Source organism: Pseudophryne corroboree, chromosome 5 (genome assembly GCF_028390025.1).
Source record: "Pseudophryne corroboree isolate aPseCor3 chromosome 5, aPseCor3.hap2, whole genome shotgun sequence".
Taxonomy (NCBI): domain Eukaryota; kingdom Metazoa; phylum Chordata; class Amphibia; order Anura; family Myobatrachidae; genus Pseudophryne; species Pseudophryne corroboree.
Genome location: NC_086448.1, coordinates 786595857 through 786617912, shown reverse-complemented (window position 1 = coordinate 786617912; position 22056 = coordinate 786595857). Strand labels below are relative to the sequence as shown.

The 22056-nt window shown below is 49.4% G+C and overlaps 1 protein-coding gene across 1 annotated transcript in view; it reads right to left on the bottom strand.

The window, feature by feature from the left end:
- Positions 1 to 304: 304 nt before the first annotated feature.
- Positions 305 to 22056, bottom strand: part of FER1L6 (fer-1 like family member 6) — a 478947-nt gene continuing 457195 nt past the window's right edge. Inside the window, 5 exon segments of the mRNA XM_063924401.1 lie at positions 305 to 945; positions 12436 to 12536; positions 15032 to 15090; positions 15093 to 15159; positions 15161 to 15195. Of these exon segments, the coding sequence (XP_063780471.1) occupies positions 765 to 945; positions 12436 to 12536; positions 15032 to 15090; positions 15093 to 15159; positions 15161 to 15195 (443 nt within the window). The 3' untranslated portion in view covers positions 305 to 764.

Genomic DNA, 22056 nt, shown 5'->3' with positions numbered 1-22056 from the left:
CGTGAGTAAAATACCTAACTGCATAGCAAATTTACTTGACGCAGTCGCACTGCGGACATTGTGCATGCGCATTAGCGACTATTCGCTCCGTTGCGACAAGAAAATAACGAGTGAACAACTCGGAATGACCCCCTAGGTCCACAGTCTACTCCTGTTTCTACTCTGTGACTGTTCCATGTTTTCTGAATTTATGGAAGACGGGCGCACTGGCAGGATTTCCATATAATCCATAACAAGATGCTCTGTAAAACAGAAGGGACTTTGCATTTTAATGAAAGGAGCCGCAGGGTTTCCAACATAAATGTACAGTGTAGCTGCATTTATTAAATCCTTAGCCATGACATACAATGTAATTTATTAACTGTCAGTGTGAGGATGAATATAAACATGACATGCGCTATTTATTGGCTATCCTCCTATGGAACGGTTGCTGTCATCACAAATTCATTATACACGTTATATATTTCCCTGGCAGTATTTCTTAAATAAATCAACAATAAGTACAAGTTGAAGATTGCGGCAGGAAATAGCCTTTGCCCAATCAATGAGATATCGGCAGTATAAAATAATAGTCTGTATAGAGTTTCTTGATTGATATATATATATGTAGGAGCATGACACCGTAAACCCATTTGTGGATAGAGAACAGTAATCTCCCACGGTCACAGACGGCTGTATAACTGTGGCCTGGGGACTTAGCTTGTCCGGCTGACACGAATACATTGCCCACTGCGGATTCCCGCTGGCTGGGGGGAACGGCATGTTTATCCATTGAGGATTCGGTGACTGATGGCGCCAGGCAGCGTGTAGACGAACAGCGCAATGAACAGGGCAAGGATTAGCAGGAGCAGAGCGATGATGATGTACTTCTTGTAATTCCTCCAGATGAGGTGTACCAGGCACTTGAAGGGATTCACAAACCAATTAAAGGACGTGTCTGGCCGGCTGCAAAACAACAACAATATCATCAATAAATTTCATTGATAATTGCATTAGACAGAGGGAACATTTGATTATTAGCTGAGCGGGCCTTGCGGGACGGAAACAAGTAATACAGAGAGAGAGGGAAAACCATCTTTATTTGTTGCAGAAAGGTCAGCTGAGGTCTACAGTAGGTGCAATTACCAAGGATGGAACACTAGGTGGGAGGATAGACTGGATTGTCACAGCCCTATGGGGACATGTACTAAGCAGTGATAAAAGTGGAGAAGTGAGCCAGTGGAGAAGTTGACCATGGCAACCAATCAGCTGCTCTGTATACTTTTACAGTATGCAAATTATACATGTTAGGTCAATGCTGATTGGTTGCCATTGGTTGCAATTTCTCCACTGTTTGCACTGCTTGGCACATCTCCCCCTAAGTGTTGCTATGGTGATGCAGTCCATTCTTCCCTCACTATACCCCCTACCCCCCCCCTTCATATTTTATTTTATGAGTCACACAATTTTAATTCACGTTGACTGACATACTTTCAGATGGAATCTACAAATATGTCCTTGTTCAGCTTTTGGATCTTTTTGACCTACATGCGATACAGTACTTCGTGCGATTTATACTCCTTTACACCTATTCTGCGCTGCGGATGCTTACAAACAGCATTGTAGCATATTGCGTGCTTCAAATATGCACTTTCCTCTCAATCCTGGCAGTGTAAATTACGCGGCGGGACTCCCGATGCGGCTCAATCATGTTGTTCCCTGGTCTTTTTTCTCTCAGATTAGCGTCCTTGTTACTTGATATAGCACCCATGTATAGGGTGTATAGGGTATGTACATAGCTTGTGCTTTCATCGCATTAATGAAGTGAATAAGGACTCACCTGTATGTCACCCTCATATGTGTTACATTATAAGACTAAGGGGGGTATTCAATTACCCGTAATCATTGATCGTGGGTAATTGTGTCGCCTGGCATCTAACCACAGTATTTAAAGATCCACATCATCAATATCATATATTGTAGTATACACTGGCTGTGTGATATTGATGATGTGGATCTTTAAATACTGTGGCTAGATGCCTCTGCACAGTTGGTTGCGTGTGATGGTGATTTGTGGCCAATCACTGCATTCCAAACAATGCAGTTGCTATGCAGACAGTGGTAGTGATATTTACTGTGCTAGAACGCGCACTTCCGGCCAGGTGACTGAAAGATGCGTTCCAAATACCGGAAGTGCGGCGCGAAGTGGAACGCACACCGCATCTCAGCTACTGGACACACAAACCGCTGTGGATTCTACACATTTTAAACATTTGATGTCGGTATTTGTAATAAATGTTATATATATATATATATATATCTGTCTATACAAACAGAAAACCTAGTACTCACCAAAGTAAGCTCACTTACCTTTGCGATCGGTTTGCAGGCTTCTGTGCATTGGCCAATCCATTAACTAAACCCCCATCATTTATTTATTGAAGTGTTGAGGATAAGTGAGCTTGCTATGGTGAGTGCTGGGTTCTCTGTTTGTATGTATTAGAGTGATGTGGTCATGGGCTACATGCACCCCACCCTATGAGTGGTAAGGGCAGCTGTGTAACCCGCTTCTGGGGTGGCGAGTGCTGTGTTACATGCACCCCACCCTATGAGTGGTTAGTGCATGGCTGTACCCCGCTTCTGGGGTGGCGAGTGCTGTGGTTTTCTATGTGTGTGTGTATATATATATATCTCCTATATATTTGCCTTAGTCTGTGACTCTGTGCCCGCAACGCTGGGCGGAGTCACAGAGCTGGGCGGAGTCAACTGCATCTGCTGCAGGGAGCTACCCCATACCCAGCAGCAGTCAGGTGCAAGACCCTACCTTACAGTATAGGAGGTGAGGATGGCCACTAGCTGCCGGCTGCTGTGCCTGTCCTCCCCCCCCCCCCCCCCCCCCCAATCACCTGTGACAGCAGGCTGTGTGCTGTGCAGTGCGGGCCCCGAAAAGGGGGCGGAGCTACGGCGTCACGAAGGGGATGAGCTACACGGAATAGAGGGGCGGAGCTACACGGGACCAGACAGCTGAACAGTGGTGGAATCAGCATTGCAGTGACGGCCAGCCAGACTTGGTAAGTGGAGGGTGAGAGAGAAATGTGTGTGTGTGTGTGTGTGTGTGTGTGTGTGTGTGTGTGTGTGTGTGTGTGTGTGTGTGTATGCTGGGGTGTGTGTGTTTGTATATATGTGTGAATTGTGTGTGTGTGAGGTATGTCTGTGTGTGCGCACTTTATGGACGCCACTGCTGGGAGGGCCATTACATGCAAGGACGCTACTAATATAGGGGGGGCATTACGTATAAGGACGCTACTACTATAGGGGGGCATTAAGTATAAGGACGCTACTACTATAGGGGGGGCATTACGTATAAGGACGCTACTACTATAGGGGGGGCATTACGTATAAGGACGCTACTACTATAGGGGGGGCATTACGTATAAGGACGCTACTACTATGGGGGGGCATTACGTATAAGGACGCTACTACTATAGGGGGGCATTACGTATAAGGAGGCTACTAATACTGGGGGGCATTACGTATAAGGAGGCTACTAATACTGGGGGGTATTACATATAAGGACGCTACTATTGGGAGGGCATTACATGTAAGGATGCTACTACTACTGGGGGGGCATTATGTATAAGGACGGTACTACTACTGGGGGCACTACGTATAAGGACGCTACTACTACTGGGTGGCATTACGTATAAGGACGCTACTATTACTGTTGGGGGGCATTACATATAAGTGCTACTACTACTGGGGGGCATTACGTATAAGGACGCTACTACTACGGGTGGGGCATTACGTATAAGGATGCTACTGTTACTGTTGTGGGGCATTACATATAACTGCTACTACTACTGGGGGGGCATTATGTATAAGGACACTACTACTATTGGGGGGGCATTATGTATAAGGACGCTACTGCTACTGGGGGAACATTATGTATAAGGATGCTACTACTACTGGGGGGGCATTATGTATAAGGACGCTACTATTACTGTTGGGGAGCATTACATATAACTGCTACTACTACTGGGGGGGCATTATGTATAAGGACACTACTACTATTGGGGGGCATTATGTATATGGACGCTACTACTACGGGTGGGGCATTACGTATAAGGACGCTACTACTACGGGTGGGGCATTACGTATAAGGACGCTACTACTACGGCTGGGGCATTACGTATAAGATGAATAAGATTGTGCTACATTGTGGCGTAATTTTAAATGGGGGTACTATTGTGTGGCCATGCCCCTTAGTTGTGAGACCACACCACTTTTCCCGATGCACAACAAAGGAATATGGGAGGGCGCAAAATTCATAGTTTGCATGGGGGCGCCGAACACCCTAGCACCGGCCCTGGCCACCAGTAGCAAAAGTACACCACGGCCACTGACACTATCTGCAGGGAGGGGAACAGCGCTGATATGGAGGGTACTTGCAGGCAGCGAGTCGCCGCCCGCAGCTCCTCTCCCACCTACACACCATACCTGCCGCCTGACACCCACACCCCAGGGAGAGGGCGCTAGCTCAGGCACCGCTAGATCAGCATCTGCAGCATACACACAAGGGCTGCCATGCTCAGCAGCAAGCGGTGCGGAGCATGTGCAGCGGGACAGCGCCAGGACGGGACACGCACTAACAACATTGCTGCTGGGCCGGAGCTCCCTCCGTCTGCAGCCTAAGGACGCGCGCCGCACCTCTCCAGGGAAACACCATGCCTGCCCGCCCACAGGGCTCCGGACGCTTACCTATGCTCCGCGATCACAGCAGCTGACGCTGCCATGCAGGATGGAGGAATGACGCCCGTCAGACGGGGCGGACAGTATGCGGCGGAACGGGGCCAGGAAGGAATGCTGACCACGACCCATTGCTGCTGGGTCTGAGCTCCCTCCCTCTGCAGTCACCATCTCACAGCAGCAGCCTGGAGGTTAGTGGCCACCACGACCCGCACATCCTTACCTCACACATACCTCACACATACCTCACATATACCTCACATATACCTCACATACCTCACACATGAGAGCAAAGGTACACACACTGTGACATCACACCTGTAGCCCACCCCTATATCTGCTAAGTACTCCCCGTCACTATGCCCTGTCACCCTCATCCTGCTCTCTAACTGCCTGTCTGTGTACTGGCCTTCACCCCTCTTACACCATCACCAACCCTCACTAACTACCACAGAGACCATGTGCACTGATATCTGCCCCTCCACCACCTGCAGCGCCCCTGGACCCCTCCCCATCCCCCGCAAACCCCCGCACCTGCCCCTCCACCACCCGTGGCACCCCCACCCACTGCGCCTTCGGACCCCCTACCCCACCCGCAGTGTCTTCAAAACCCCTCCCCCATCTGCAGCAGCCCCTCCCCCATCCGCTGCACCCCCGGACCCATCCCCTGCACCCCCACCTCTCCAGCAACCGCAACACTTTCGGTCCCACTACCCCACCCGCAGCACTCACCCCACCACCAACCACTCCACCTGCGGACCCCCTACACCACCTGCTCCTCCACCACCTACAGCCCCTCCCGATCCACCGCACCCTCACCCCCCTCCCTCCCTCCCCCACCCACAGCACCCCCACCCCTCCCGCATCCCCTGACCCCCTCCCCATCCGCTGAACCCCCGCACTCACCCCTCCCCCATCCGCTGCACCCACTGACCCATCCCCTACACCCCCACCTCTCCAGCAACCGCAACACCTTCGGACCCACTACCCACCCTCAGCACCCACCCCTCCACCACCCACTGCACCTCCGGACCTCCTACACCACCTGCAGCCCCTCTCCATCCACCGCACCCCCACCCGCAGCGCCTCCAGGCCCCCTACCTCACCCGCAACACCTGCACCCTTCCACCCTGCAGCGCCTCCGGAACCCCTCCCTCATCCGCAACAGCCCCTCACCCGCCTCTCCCCCACCCACAGCACCTCACCTCTCCCACACTCCCGGACCACCTCCACCATCCGCTGCACCCCCGCACCCACCCCCTATCCCACCCGCGCACACACCCCTCCACCACCTGCAGCACCTCCAGACCCCCTCCCCCATCCACCGCAAATCCACACACCTGTCCCTCCACCACCCGTGGCACCCCCACCCACAGCGCCTACGGACCCCACACCTCAACACACACGGACCCTCCCTCCTCCGGACCCCTAACCCCATTCACTGCAACCCCCCTCTCCCACCCGCAACGCCTCCACACCTCCTACCCACCCGCCACACCCTTTCCCACCCGCAGTACCTCTGGAACCCCTCCACCATCCAGCCCAGCATCTGCCCCTCCCCCATCTGCCCCTCCCCCACACACAACGCCCCCCCCGGCACCCACCCCCGGTACCCACCCGCGGCGCCTCCAGACCCCCTATGCCACCCGCCCCTACATCACCTCCGGACCCCTCCCCCATCCGCCACACCCCGCATCTGGCTCTCCCCCGCCCGCTGCACCTTTGGATCCCCTACCCCACCCACGCAGCAGGCCCTTCCCAATCCGCATCGCCTACACCATTCGCAACAGCACCGCACCCGCCACTCCCCCACCCACGTTACTCCCGCATCCACCCCTCCCCCACCCACCGCGCCCCCTGGACACCTCCCCCATCCACTGCACACCCGCACCCAACCCTTCCCCATCTGCAGCGCCTTCGGAACCCCTCCTCCATCCGCAACAGCCCTGCAGCTGCCATCCCCCACCTGCGACACCCCTGCTCCTACCCCACCCACAGCGCCTTCATACCCCCTCCCCCATCCGCGGTCCCCACTCCCCAAACCCCTTCCTGTTGCAAGGGACTACGCCCCCTTCACCATCGGACGCCCTATCATTGTGCAATATTCAAACACTAACAAAACTAGGAATGCAGGGAATACTCCATATATTGAACCCCAGAAAGGCGTGCAGGGGTTAAAGGGGCGTAGCCCCTTCCGATGGTGTGAAGAGCGCCCGTAGGGCGCGATGAAGCACCTAGTATATATATATATGGTTTGGGGCAACGACACTGGTGGCCAGGATCCCGTCGGTCAGCATCCCGACGCCGGGATCCTGGCCGCAGAATGCCGGCGGTGAGGGCGAACAGGTTCTATTTCCACTCTAAGGGTGTGTACACACGGTGAGATCCTTGCTATGCCCGATTTTCACTTGCGATTTCCCTTGAACTCCCCGGAGCCCAGCAACACTGATTTTGACTAACTTTTCTTGAGATATGGACTATGTGTGCTTACGATTTTGGCTTATGTGAGATTTTGGCTTATGTGAGATGTCATTGACATGTGAGATGAACTAGATAGTACACCGATCTAGCAAGGATTGACTTGCCTGCACAGTCTATCTTTTCTTGCGATGCCGACCTGCCGGGACCGCGCATCGGGATCGAATCGGGATCGCAAGGTAACTTTCACCTTGCAATCTGCACTAACTTTTCTTGTGATTTTGACTATATAGATCCATCCGCATACATCAAGCCTCAATATGCCATGTGATGCGAGGCTGCTGCCGCGAGTGACCCACCAGTTCCCATTGTGACTCTGCTAGCACTGGGCGTCTTTTTAGCGTCTTCTTACCCCAAAATATGTCTTAGTTGCGATCAGATGCAACTGGGACGCACCAGGAGACTATGCTGATTAATTAGATACGTGACACTTGTATATCTGTGAGCGACTAAGTCTGTACACAGATATTGTCGTGGAAAAAAGCCACGGCCGCTGCACCGTAGCACTTCATATACAGATTCCGTCTCAGTGGCGCACAGATATACAAGTGTCGCATATCAAAATGAATCAGTCTCCTTGTGTGCTCTAATCACATTGCATTGCGGGTGAGACGCATTTTCAGGTACAAAGATGTGAAACAGACGCCCAGTGCTACAGTCGCAGGAACCTGAGAGGAGAGGACGTCGAGAGGAAGCCAGTCCGCAAGACGCTGTCAATGGGGACTTATATGGGGATCCGGTCTCTAGGTCGACAGTAACTAGGTCGACACTTTCTAGGTCGACCACTATTGGTCGACAGTAACTAGGTCGACAGGGTTTCTAGGTCGACAGGGTCTCTAGGTCGATGTGTTCTAGGTCGACAGTTCAAAAGGTCGACATGAGTTTTTCATGATTTTTTTCTTTTTTTTAACCTTTTTATACTTAACGATCCACGTGGACTACAATTGGGAATGGTAACCTGTGCCGAGCGAAGCGGTAGCGGAGCGAGGCACCTTGCCCGAAGCATGGTGAGCGAAGCATTCCATGCGAGGGAACACGGTGCACTAATTGGGGTTCCCCGTCACTTTACGAAGAAAACGACACAAAACCCCCCATTAAAAACTCATGTCAACCTTTTAACCTGTCGACCTAGAGACCCTGTTGACCTAGTTACAGTCGACCAATAGTGGTTGACCTAGACACTGTCGACCTAGTTACTATCTACCTTCGATACCACACCCCTTACATGTCGCCTGAGCAGCTGAATGTCAGTTTGTTGTGGCCTTTATTTGCTGCAGAGCTCATTACATACTGTACGGATGGAAGAAGAAAATGACATTTAGAAAATATAAACTAGCCTACATCTTTCTCTCTAGTTGCGATGATCTGATTGGCTAATAAACACTGCACACACGGACGAGCAGGAGACGGAGGCTGAATGTATTAACCGGATCAGACAATAGTTAAATGCTCTTTTAACAACTTCTAGCAATACTTTCCCTTTACACAATATAATTCTATAAAGCATCAGATTTTCATGGGAGAGAGCCAATTACATTTATCAAGAATCTAGCTAAATAAACACAATAACACAACAGCTCGTTCCAAGGAGTAAAAGAACAATGAATAAATCAGCAGCTGTAAATTAAATTGTGATTTTAGTTGCTCACAACAGGAAAATAACCTTCTACTTAATTATAACTTCACCCCAATGGAAATAAATGAAAAAGCCAAAATTCCTGCTGCTTTTATTTCCGTCATTGATTTCATTGAACGTCTCACAGACGTACCCTGGGGCAAATATTTATTTATTTATTTTTGTTTGTTATTTGCACCTAAAAATTAGTAGCACTGATATGTTTATGTATTCTGAACCCTATTCGGTATTTATTGCAAATTCTGCTTTTTAGCAGAATTTGCAATCCTTTTGCTCGCATGCTGGGGGCCGCAATTCCTCTGCGACCATGCTGAAATTGCGGTCGCACCACAATTTCAGCGTGATCACAGAAAGTAGGGAAGCCTCCTGCCGCCATCTTTTTGATTGGAGCGGCTGCGTGTGACGTCACGCAGCCACCGCGATCACGCCCCCCCGTTCGACTGCCACCGCCCCCGTTTCTCTGCCACCACTCCCGCAACGCTCCATCTCGTAAAACGGAGCGTTGCTGCCCCCCTCCCACCCCACGAACGCATTTGCCTCATTGACAGGCAGAGGCGTTCGCATTGGGTGTGGATCATTAGATCGACAGTGTCTAGGTCGACAATGTTTAAGTCGACCACTATAGGTCGACAGTCACTAGGTCAACAGGGTTGGAAGGTTGACAGGGGTGCTAGGTCGACATGTGCTAGGTCGACAGGTCAAAAGGTCAACATGAGTTTTTTTGGGGGGGTTTATGTCGTTTTCTTCATAGAGTGACCGGGAACCCCAATTAGTGCACCGTGTCCCCTCGCATGTCTCGCTTCGCTCGCCATGCTTCGGGCAAGGTGCATCGCTCTGCTACCGCTTTGCTCGGCACAGATTACCATTCCAATCGTAGTCCACGTGGATCGTTAAATATGAAAAAGTTCAAAAAAAGAAAACAAAATGTGAAAAACCCATGTCGACCTTTTGACCTGTCGACCTAGCACATGCCGACATCGAAACCCTGTCGACATTACAACCCTGTCGACCTAGTGACTGTCGACCTATAGTGGTCGACCTAAACATTGTCGACCTAGACAGTGTCGATCTTCAGACAGGATCCCGTTCGCATTTACTGTGGGCCCTGTGCATGCGCCTGCATCATCATCATCGTATTTTTTGCGGCTGGATCACGCGTTGCGATCCAACCTGAATAGGGTCCTCAGTTAGGATATATAACATACAGTATTCCAGTTGCATTTTATTCAGCCTGTGGCCAGATAGAAGTAGAAGAGGATATAGAAAAGAACCAGTAAAAAAAAAAAAAGAGGATCTATGTAAAATCTGTGCAGAACAGCAAAAAAAGTTTTATATTTTTAATCACTGCAGCTTCAAGTCTTTATCTGTTCACCTTTGATGCATTCAGTAGTTATGTGAGTGTTGATTACTTTGTTTTGCGCTTTCTATGGGGGAGATGTATCAAACCGCTGAGAGAGCTAAAGTTGAAAAGTTGCCTAAACCAACCAATCAGCTTCTGTCATTTCAAAGACTGTGCTAAATAAATGACAGTTAGGAGCTGATTGGTTGCTTTGGCCAACTATTCCACATGATCTTGTTCCAAGACTTGGATACATCTCCCCCTATGTCCGACATCAAAGGGAAGAGTGCGAGAAATTCTATACGGGGGCACTTTAGCATCCTAGGCTGAGGCTCACAGAACCTCCCACCACAATCCCATGTGACATTTTGTACACCTGAAAGGAGGCTTGGAGCAGGACATGTCCTAAAGTCTCGCCTGGGGGCTTCTACAGGCACTTCCCAAACTAGGGGTCTATTTACTAAGCCTTGAATGGAGATAAAGTAGACTGAGACAAAGTACCAACCAATTGGCTCCAACTGTAACTGCCATTTCTCAAACACAGCCTGTGACATGACAGGTAGGAGCTGATTGGCTGGTACTTTATCTCCGTCCACTTTATCTCCATCCATGGCTTGGTAAACGGACCCCATTTTGCAGAACTGCATTGTGATTTTGCAAATCATGCTTTAATAGAGCGCTGAAAGATTTGTAATTTTTGGAGATTTAAAAAAAAAAAATTGGGTCAGTTGCAAATATCTCTAAATAGATTTGGTCAAAGTGGATGGTTGCTAGGCTCCGCCCTATGCGTACTGCTAATGCAATAGCTTTGTGATGAATACAGTAATATTACTGCAGGGGTTACTTATTGCTCTGCATATCCGACAGTAGAACTGTTTAAACTTTAAACACAAAAATTCAATTTGCGGCAGCGGTTATCTGCAGAGAGACAGCGGTGTCAGAGTGATGAAGTGGAGAGACATCGGCTCAGTCTACTGAAATTTCATTACATCCGCTAAGACTGGAATTGTATTTTTTTAGCGTCTTGCTGATCTCTCCTGTCAACACCCAGAATATTTCTTAGAAATGAAAAAAAAAAAAAAAAAAAAACCCCTAAGGCGTCATTTCTCTTTTATTGTTTGTCATTTTAATCTGTAAACAGTCAACATTCTATCATTATAACGTTGCAAGAGGACTATGGGAGAAAAACTGGTAATGGAGGTAATGGCAGAGATCCAGAAAGATGATGCTTCTCATATATGTTTTTTTTTTAGATATTTTTTAGCTGCAAAATTTCTGTTATTACCATTCAAAACTTTAGATGACGCTTTAAATACTCCTATAATTTTGCTCCCCTTTAATACCTGGAGGATTTGATAAAATAAGGTTTTAAAACCACATTGTGGGACTACTGCTGGCCATAGCTACTGAGTTTTTAGGACTTCCCTCCAGGAGATCTCAGAAAAACGTAACACAGTGTAAAGAGGCACACTGCATATTTATAGTACCCGGGGTCCGACCCAACCCAGTGCTTGTGTGCAGCAATACTCTCCACTCTGCCACCCCAACATACTGTAGTCACTACATAGGGGTGTATTCAATAGATGTTGGATCCTTTCCGACGGAAAGGATCCGACATCTGAGTATTCAATGAGCGGCCAAATCCAACAGGATTTGGCCGTTCGCGACAATGCCAACCCAACTTTTTTTAAGGTCTGATGACATTGGAACCGTGGTCAAAACCTGTCTGATCCGCAGCGAATCCGCTGATCCATGTGTTTTCAGAAAAGTCGGATTTCCCGACTTGTCGGATTAAAAGCAGCCTGGCTGAATAGGTCGGAACCCCTTCCGACTTAAAAAAGTCGGAAACTGCCGTCTTTCCGACAAGACGACAGTTTCCGACATCAATTGAATACCCCCCATAGTGTCTGGATAAGGCGATAACTGTATGTTATTTGTATTTGCTTTATAATGTACGTGTCATCCTTCCATCATGATGGAGACACAACATGGTCAGGAAGAAAACCTTTCTTTAAACCTTCTAACACCTTCCTGTGTTAAAAAAAAAAAAAAAAGAACAGTCCACATATCATATGTTCTATTATCAGGCTATAAGCCGTTCTTCAGACTTGTGTGGGTATATGGAGCCTAGACGTAACTCACAGAGAATAGGACGAGCCACATAATGTTCATCATAGGACTCACCTACTGTCCGACAAGTGGTCCTCTATGCATTCGGCCGGATACATGCAAGTAAAGCAAATTAATAAATACTTACTTTGGCTTCTCTAGTGGTTCTGGTTCCTTTCTTGCACGGCCAACTGGATTCTTCTCTGCTTCCTCTGCTGTGACCAGATGGAATTCTGCTTCCACTTTGCCCTATACAGAAAGTGTCATTGGATGTACAGTATGTGTATAACAGATAAATCACCATCGTTATTGAATGGATAAGATCTTGGTTGAAGGATAGAAAACAGAGAGTTGTGGTAAATGGAGTGCATTCACAGGAGGGAAATGTTACCAGTGGAGTACCCCAGGGATCTGTACTTGGACCAGTGCTTTTTAATATCTTTATTGGTGACATTGCAAATGGCATTAAAGGGAAAGTATGCCTTTTTGCAGATGACACAAAGGTATGCAACAGGGTAGACACACCAGGTGGGGTAAAACAAATACTGTGGATCTAGGTAGACTAGAGGAATGGTCAAGAGTCTGGCATTACAGTTTAATACCAAAAAATGCAAAATCATGCACTTGGGTCTAAAGGCTAAATATAGTATTCAGGGCACTATACTGGAAACTAGTGAGGAGGAAAGGGATCTAGGAGTCACTATTTCAGGTGATATAAAGGCAGGTAAGCAATATAACACAGCAATGAGGAAGGCTAGTCAGATGCTTGGCTGCATTGGGAGAGGAATCAGCAGCAGAAAGAAAGAAGTAATAATGCCACTGTATAGGTCATTGGTACGGCCTCATCTAGAATACTGTGTTCAATTCTGGAGGCCATACTTCAAAAGGATATTAATACATTAGAGAGTGTACAAAGGAGGCCAACTAAAATGGTGCATGGCCTACATCACAAAACATACCCAGATAGACTAAGAAATCTCAATATGTATAGTATGGAGCAGAGAAGGGAAAGGGGCGACATGTTAGAGACTAGGGAGGCCAATCCCGGGATCGGGATCGGCGGGATCCTGGGATTTGGGCCCAAAAATGCCGGGATTTGAATCCCGGGATTGGAGCCTCCAATCCCGGGATTCACGGGATTACAGCGCAGTTTTGCCGGACAGCGCTGAGCACTATAGCTCAGCGCTGCCCGGCTGTCAGCTAAGGTAGTGATAGTACTTACTACTTGCAGGCACCAGCTAAGGACACACGTACTGACCGCACTGCGGCATTTCAAACGTAGCGCCGGCCGCCAGCCAATCAGAGCTGGCAGACACCGGCAGCCAATCAGGGAAGCGGCAGCAGCCGCGCCCCTGATTGGCTGCCGGACTGCCAGTTCTGACTGGCTGGCGGCCGGCGCTATGTTTGAAATGCTGCCAGCGCGGTCAGTACGTGTGTCCTTAGCTGGTGCCCGCAAGTAGTAAGTACTATCACTACCTACACCCACACTCTCTGCTCCTGACATCCTCCCTCTGCTCGCTACACCCACCCTCCTGCTGCTCCCTACTCCCACTCTCCCGATGCTCCATACTCCCACTCTCCCGCTGCTCCCTACTCTCACTCTCCCGCTGCTCCCTACACCCACCCTCCCTTCCAGTTCCTTATATGCTCCCTACACCCACCCTCCTTTGCTCCTTACATCCATCCTGCCTTGCTGCCCTCCACATATACTTTCCCTGCTCCTTACACTGCTCCCTACACTGATCCCTACTGCAATCCCGGGATTGAGCATTTTTCAATAACGAATCCCGGGACTGAAAAAATGCCCCGGGATTGGCCTCCCTAATAGAGACTTTCAAATATATCAAGGGTTTTAACAAAGTCCTGGATGGAAACATTCTCCAAATGAAGAGAAGCAATAGGACACGAGGACATGCACTGAGGCTGGAGGGGGGGAGGTTCAGGAGAAATTTCAGGAAAAAATTACTTCACAGAAAGGGTAGTGGACAAGTGGAATAGCCTCCCATCAGAGGTGGTAGAGGCTAAGACAGTAGAGCAATTTAAACATGCATGGGATAAGGATATCCTTACAAAGAAATAAGGATCAAATAAGGTCTGAGATAAAAAATATGGTTAAAAAAAAAGGGGCATTCAGTATTTTAGGTGTTGTCCTACACTCTGGCATCCATGCCAACGGTCTGGGTTCGTCTAGTGGCAGCCCCCAGCTCCAAATGCCGAATGCCTATCTGTGGAGTGGCAATCTGCACCTCTACATGATGGTTCCGCAACACAAGTAGATTTGCATTAAATATTTGCAGCATTCGCAACATTCTGGCAGCACTCTGAAGTTACACTCTGTGGAAAATTAATTAAACACTTCTTCTAATTGCTGGTCACAGACCAAATAGCCGTAATCTTCTGGAATCTAGGATTAATGGACAATTACAAAGGACGCACAGATGTATCCTCACATATATGATTCTGCGGCTGTGTTTTGGTTTTACAGGTATCTTAAAATTTGGCGTAAAGAAGCGTTTGATGCAAAAACCTATACCCATCTTAGACCTCATTATACTGTAGGTCAAATAAAGATATGCCTTGTAAATGTTGAATCTCGAAGATGGATCTAAGCAAAATCAGACACATGTCTAAGGTCATGGTTTACTTAAAACCGTGTGTCGGGTGACACGAACATACGAACTTATATGAGCACATCTCTAGACGGTGCCCTAATATTATGTTTTATCCATATACTGGAGCCTTACCGTCAGTTCTCCAGACTTCACGAACGGCCACCAGCCTTTAATCCGCTTCTGCTGGAAATAGAGATCCGGTCCTCATCCTTTAAGGTGGTGGCCATACCGACGTCACAGCTCTTGGCCGTCTTCGCCCCCCCGGTGGAATCCATTCAGATTCAGTTCCATAGAGCCTGCAAATGTGCAACCTGTATTCACTGATTTACTCTGCATTATTCCATCTCTCCGTGTTTTAGTAGTATACGCACATTTGTATTTATTTATGAGAACGCAAAGGTAATCTATGAGTGATTCCTACAATTTTATCTGCTACTGTTTTAGAGGTACAGGAGTCTGATTCTAAGTCGCAAGAAATGTAGACCTTCATGAAAAATAAGATTTTTACTTACCGATAAATCTATTTCTCGTAGTCCGTAGTGGATGCTGGGACTCCGTCAGGACCATGGGGAATAGCGGCTCCGCAGGAGACAGGGCACAAAATTTAAAAGTTTGACCACTAGGTGGTGTGTACTGGCTCCTCCCCCTATGACCCTCCTCCAAGCCTCATACCCCTTTCACATCGCACAAATAACCCGGTACCGACACGGCATATTTGCCGTGTCGAACCGGGTCAGTGTGCGATGTGAAAGCACACTGGGCGATTTAGCGGGTCGCCTGACCCGGTAAATCAACCCGGTAAAAAAGAAGGGTTTTACCCGGGTTGATTACCGGGTCAGGTGCGGTGTGAATGGGAGCCGTGTCGATGCGACACGGTTCCCATTCACAAGATAGGGAGAGGCGGCGCTGGAGATGAGCTCATCTCCCGACGCCGCCTCCACCCCCGCCCCTGCTGCTGCTGCGGCCTCCGTTGTCATGGCAACCGACCCGGTATATTGCCGGGTCGGGAAGCCTGCAACGGAGCGCAAATGCCGGATCCCACCCGGTAAGTACATGTTTGTCTTACCGGGGTAGGACCCGGCATTTGCGGTGTGAATGCAGCATTAGTTAGGATACTGTGCCCGGACGAGCGTACACAATAAGGAAGGATTTTGAATCCCGGGTAAGACTCATACCAGGCACACCAATCACACCGTACAACTTGTGATCTGAACCCAGTTTACAGTATGACAAACGTAGGAGCCTCTGAACAGACGGCTCACAAACAATAACAACCCGATTTTTTTGTAACAATAACTATGTACAAGTATTGCAGACAATCCGCACTTGGGATGGGCGCCCAGCATCCACTACGGACTACGAGAAATAGATTTATCGGTAAGTAAAATCTTATTTTCTCTGATGTCCTAGTGGATGCTGGGAACTCCGTCAGGACCATGGGGATTATACCAAAGCTCCCAAACGGGCGGGAGAGTGCGGATGACTCTGCAGCAACCGAATGAGAGAACTCCAGGTCCTCCTTAGCCAGGGTATCAAATTTGTAGAATTTTTACAAACGTGTTCTCCCCTGACCACGTAGCTGCTCGGCAGAGTTGTAATGCCGAGACCCCTCGGGCAGCCGCCCAAGATGAGCCCACCTTCCTTGTGAGAATGGGCCTTGACAGATTTAGGCTGTGGCAGGCCTGCCACAGAATGTGCAAGTTGAATTGTGCTACAAATCCAACGAGCAATCGTCTGCTTAGAAGCAGGAGCACCCAGCTTGTTGGGTGCATACAGTATAAACAGCGAGTCAGATTTTCTGACTCCAGCCGTCCTTGAAATATATATTTTCAATGCTCTGACAACGTCCAGCAACTTGGAATCCTCCAAATCGCTAGTAGCCGCAGGCACCACAATAGGCTGGTTCAGGTGAAACGCTGAACCACCTTAGGCAGAAAGTGAGGACGCGTCCGCAGTTCTGCCCTGTCCGAATGGAAAATCAGATATGGGCTTTTATACGATAAAGCGCCCAATTCTGACACTCTCCTGGCTGAAGCCAGGGCCAGTAGCATGGTTACTTTCCATGTAAGATATTTCAAATCCACCGATTTGAGTGGCTCAAACCAATGGGATTTGAGCAAATCCAAAACTACATTAAGATCCCACGGTGCCACTGGGGGCACAACCGGGGGCTGTATATGTAGTACTCCTTTTACAAAAGTCTGGACTTCAGGAACTGAAGCCAATTCTTTCTGGAAGAAAATCGACAGGGCCGAAATTTGAACCTTAATGGACCCTAATTTGAGGCCCATAGACAATCCTGTTTGCAGGAAATGTAGGAATCGACCCAGTTGAAATTCCTCCCGTCGGGGCCTTCCTGGCCTCACACCACGCAACATATTTTCTCCAAATGCGGTGATAATGTTGTGCAGTCACCTCCTTCCTGGCTTTTACCAGGGTAGGGATGACCTCTTCCGGAATGCCTTTTTCCCTTAGGATTTGGCGTTCAACCGCCATGCCGTCAAACGCAGCCGCGGTAAGTCTTGGAATAGACACGGTCCCTGCTGAAGCAGGTCCCGTCTTAGAGGTAGAGGCCACGGATCTTCCGTGAGCATCTCCTGAAGTTCCGGGTACCAAGTTCTTCTTGGCCAATCCGGAGCCACGAGTATCGTTCTTACTCCCCTTTGCCGTATAATTCTCAGTACTTTTGGTATGAGAGGCAGAGGAGGAAACACATACACTGACTGGTACACCCATGGTGTTACCAGAGCGTCTACAGCTATTGCCTGAGGGTCTCTTGACCTGGCGCAATACCTGTCCAGTTTTTTGTTGAGGCGGGACGCCATCATGTCCACCATTGGTCTTTCCCAATGGACCACAATCATGTGGAAGACTTCTGGATGAAGTCCCCACTCTCCCGGGTGCAGATCGTGTCTGCTGAGGAAGTCTGCTTCCCAGTTGTCCACTCCCGGGATGAACACAGCTGACAGTGCTAACACATGATTTTCTGCCCAGCGGAGAATCCTTGCAGCTTCTGCCATTGCCCTCCTGCTTCTTGTGCCGCCCTGTCTGTTTACGTTGGCGACTGCCGTGATGTTGTCCGACTGAATCAACACCGGCTGACCCTGAAGCAGAGGTTTTGCCAGGCTTAGAGCATTGTAGATTGCTCTTAGCTCCAGTATATTTATGTGAAGAGACGTCTCCAGGCTTGACCACACGCCCTGGAAGTTTCTTCCCTGTGTGACCGCTCCCCAGCCTCTCAGGCTGGCATCCGTGGTCACTAGGACCCAGTTCTGTATGCCGAATCTGCGGCCCTCTAACAGATGAGCACTCTGCAACCACCATAGCAGAGACACTCTTGTCCTTGTGGACAATTTTATCCGCTGATGCATCTGCAGATGCGATCCGGACCATTTGTCCAGCAGATCCCACTGAAAAGTTCGTGCATGGAATCTGCCGAATGGAATCGCTTCGTAAGAAGCTACCATTTTTCCCAGGACTCTTGTGCATTGATGCACAGATACTTTTCCCGGTTTTAGGAGGTTCCTGACTAGATCGGATAACTCCCTGGCTTTCTCCTCCGGAAGAAATACCTTTTTCTGAACAGTGTCCAGAATCATCCCTAGGAACAACAGACGTGTCGTCGGGATCAGTTGGGATTTTGGAAAATTCAGAATCCACCCGTGTTGTTGGAGCACTACTTGGGTTAGTGCTACTCCGACCTCCAGCTGTTCTCTGGATCTTGCCCTTATCAGGAGATCGTCCAAGTAAGGGATAATTAAGACGCCTTCTCTTCGAAGAAGGATCATCATCTCGGCCATTACCTTGGTAAAGACCCGGGGTGCCGTGGACAATCCAAACGGCAGCGTCTGAAACTGATAATGACAGTTTTGGACCACGAACCTGAGGTACCCTTGGTGTGAAGGACAAATTGGAACATGAAGGTAAGCATCCTTGATGTCCGAGGACACCATAAAATCCCCTTCTTCCAGATTCGCTATCACTGCTCTGAGTGACTCCATCTTGAACTTGAATTTTTGTATGTACAGGTTCAGAGATTTTAGATTTAGAATCGGTCTTACCGAGCCGTCCGGCTTCGGTACCACAAATAGCGTGGAGTAATACCCCTGTCCCTGTTGTAGGAGGGGTACCTTGACTATCACCTGCTGAGAATACAGCTTGTGAATGGCCTCCAATACCGTCGCCCTGTCGGAGGGAGACGTTGGCAAAGCAGACTTTAGGAAACGGCGAGGAGGGGACTTCTCGAATTCCAACCTGTAACCCTGAGATACTACCTGCAGGATCCAGGGGTCCACCTGCGAGTGAGCCCACTGTGCGCTGAAATGTTTGAGGCGACCCCCCACCGCCCCTGAGTCTGCTTGTAAGGTCCCAGCGTCATGCTGACGCCTTTGTAGAAGCCGGGGAGGGCTTCTGCTCCTGGGAAGGAGCTGCTTGTTGCAGTCTCTTACCCTTTCCTTTGCCTCGGGGCAAATAGGAATGTCCTTTTGCTCGTTTGTTCTTATAGGAACGAAAGGACTGCGGCTGAAAAGCCTGCGGCTTTTTCTGCTGGGAGGTGACCTGGGGTAAAAAGGTGGATTTTCCGGCCGTTGCCGTGGCCACCAGATCCGATAGACCGACCCCAAATAATTCCTCCCCCTTATACGGCAATACTTCCATATGTCGTTTGGAATCCGCATCACCTGACCACTGGCGCGTCCATAAACTTCTTCTGGCAGATATGGACATCGCACTTACTCTTGTTGCCAGAGTGCAAATATCTCTCTGTGCATCTCGCATATAAAGAAATGCATCCTTTAACTGCTCTATAGTCAGTAAAATACTGTCCCTATCCAGGGTATCAATATTTTCAGACAGTGACTCCGACCAAGCCACGCCAGCACTGCACATCCAGGCTGAGGCGATTGCTGGTCTCAGTATAACACCCGTATGTGTGTATATACTTTTTAATGTATTCTCCAGCCTCCTATCAGCTGGATCCTTGAGGGCGGCCGTATCAGGAGACGGTAACGCCACTTGCTTTGATAAGCGTGTGAGCGCCTTATCCACCCTAGGAGGTGTTTCCCAGCGCGCCCTAACCTCTGGCGGGAAAGGGTATAATGCCAATAACTTCTTCGAAATTAGCAGTTTTCTATCTGGGGTAACCCACGCTTCATCACACACTTCATTCAGTTCCTCTGATTCAGGAAAAACTATCGGTAGTTTTTTCACACCCCACATAATACCCCTTTTTGTGGTACTTGCAGTATCAGAGATATGCAAAGCCTCCTTCATTGCCGTGATCATATAACGTGTGGCCCTACTGGAAAATACGTTTGTTTCTTCACCGTCGACACTGGATTCAGTGTCAGTGTCTGGGTCTGTGTCGGCCGACTGAGGTAAAGGGCGTTTTACAGCCCCTGACGGTGTCTGAGACGCCTGGACAGGTACTAACTGGTTTGCCGGCTGTCTCATGTCGTCAACCGCCTTTTGTAGCGTGCTGACACTATCCCGTAATTCCATAAACAAAGCCATCCATTCTGGTGTCGACTCCCTAGGGGGTGATATCACCATTACAGGCAATTGCTCCGCCTCCACGCCAACATCGTCCTCATACATGTCGACACACACGTACCGACACACAGCAGACACACAGGGAATGCTCTGATAGAAGACAGGACCCCACTAGCCCTTTGGGGAGACAGAGGGAGAGTTTGCCAGCACACACCCAAGCGCTATAAATATATATAGGGACAACCTTAATAAGTGTGTTCCCTTTATAGCAGCTCAAATATTATAAATATCGCCAATAAGTGCCCCCCCTCTCTGTTTTTACCCTGTTTCTGTAGTGCAGTGCAGGGGAGAGTCCTGGGAGCCTTCCTCGCAGCGGAGCTGGGCAGGAAAATGGCGCTGTGTGCTGAGGAGAATAGGCCCCGCCCCCTTTTCGGCGGGCTTCTTCTCCCGGTTTTTTTGGAACCTGGCAGGGGTTAAATACATCCATATAGCCCCAGGGGCTATATGTGATATATTTTAGCCAGAATAGGTATATTACATTGCTGCCCAGGGCGCCCCCCCCCAGCGCCCTGCACCCTCAGTGACCGCTGGTGTGAAGTGTGCGGAGAGCAATGGCGCACAGCTGCAGTGCTGTGCGCTACCTCATGAAGACTGAGACGTCTTCTGCCGCCGGTTTCTGGACCTCTTCTCTATTCGGCATCTGCAAGGGGGTCGGCGGCGCGGCTCTGGTGACCCATCCAGGCTGTACCTGTGATCGTCCCTCTGGAGCTAGTGTCCAGTAGCCTAAGAAGCAAATCCATCCTGCACGCAGGTGAGTTCACTTCTTCTCCCCTAAGTCCCTCGTTGCAGTGAGCCTGTTGCCAGCAGGACTCACTGAAAATAAAAAACCTAACAAACTTTTTCTAAGCAGCTCTTTAGGAGAGCCACCTAGATTGCACCCTGCTCGGACGGGCACAAAAACCTAACTGAGGCTTGGAGGAGGGTCATAGGGGGAGGAGCCAGTACACACCACCTAGTGGTCAAACTTTTAAATTTTGTGCCCTGTCTCCTGCGGAGCCGCTATTCCCCATGGTCCTGACGGAGTCCCAGCATCCACTAGGACGTCAGAGAAATTAGTGATGTACAGTAATGCAGCAAAATCACGAACAAGTCGCACGGCGTAAGTGTCCCGTGATGCCTACGCACAGAGTCGCAGATCCAACTGAGCAACACGGACTCTGGATTGAACAGAGAGTTCCTAGGAAGGTGGCTATGCAGACCGACCAATATGATGTCTGCTGAACCTGTAATGGGAGCACCTAACCCTCCCTCTAATACCTAACCCTGCCCTTGGTGCCTCACCCTAACTCTCCCCTTGGTGCCGAACTCTAACCCTCCCCCTGGTGCCTAACCCTAACCCTACCCCTAGTTCCTAACTCTAACCCTCCCCCTGGTGCCTAACCCTTACTCTCCCCATGGTTCCTAACTCTAACCCTCCCTCTGGTGCCTAACCCTCCCCCTGGTACCTATCTCTAAACCCCACCCCCCTTTTGCATAACTCTAACCCCTTCCTGGTGCCTAACTCTAACCCTACCCCTGGTACCTAACTCTATCCCTTCCACTGGTGTCTAACCCTAATCCTCCCCCTAGTACCTACGTCTAACCCTCCTTCTGTTGTCTAACCCTAA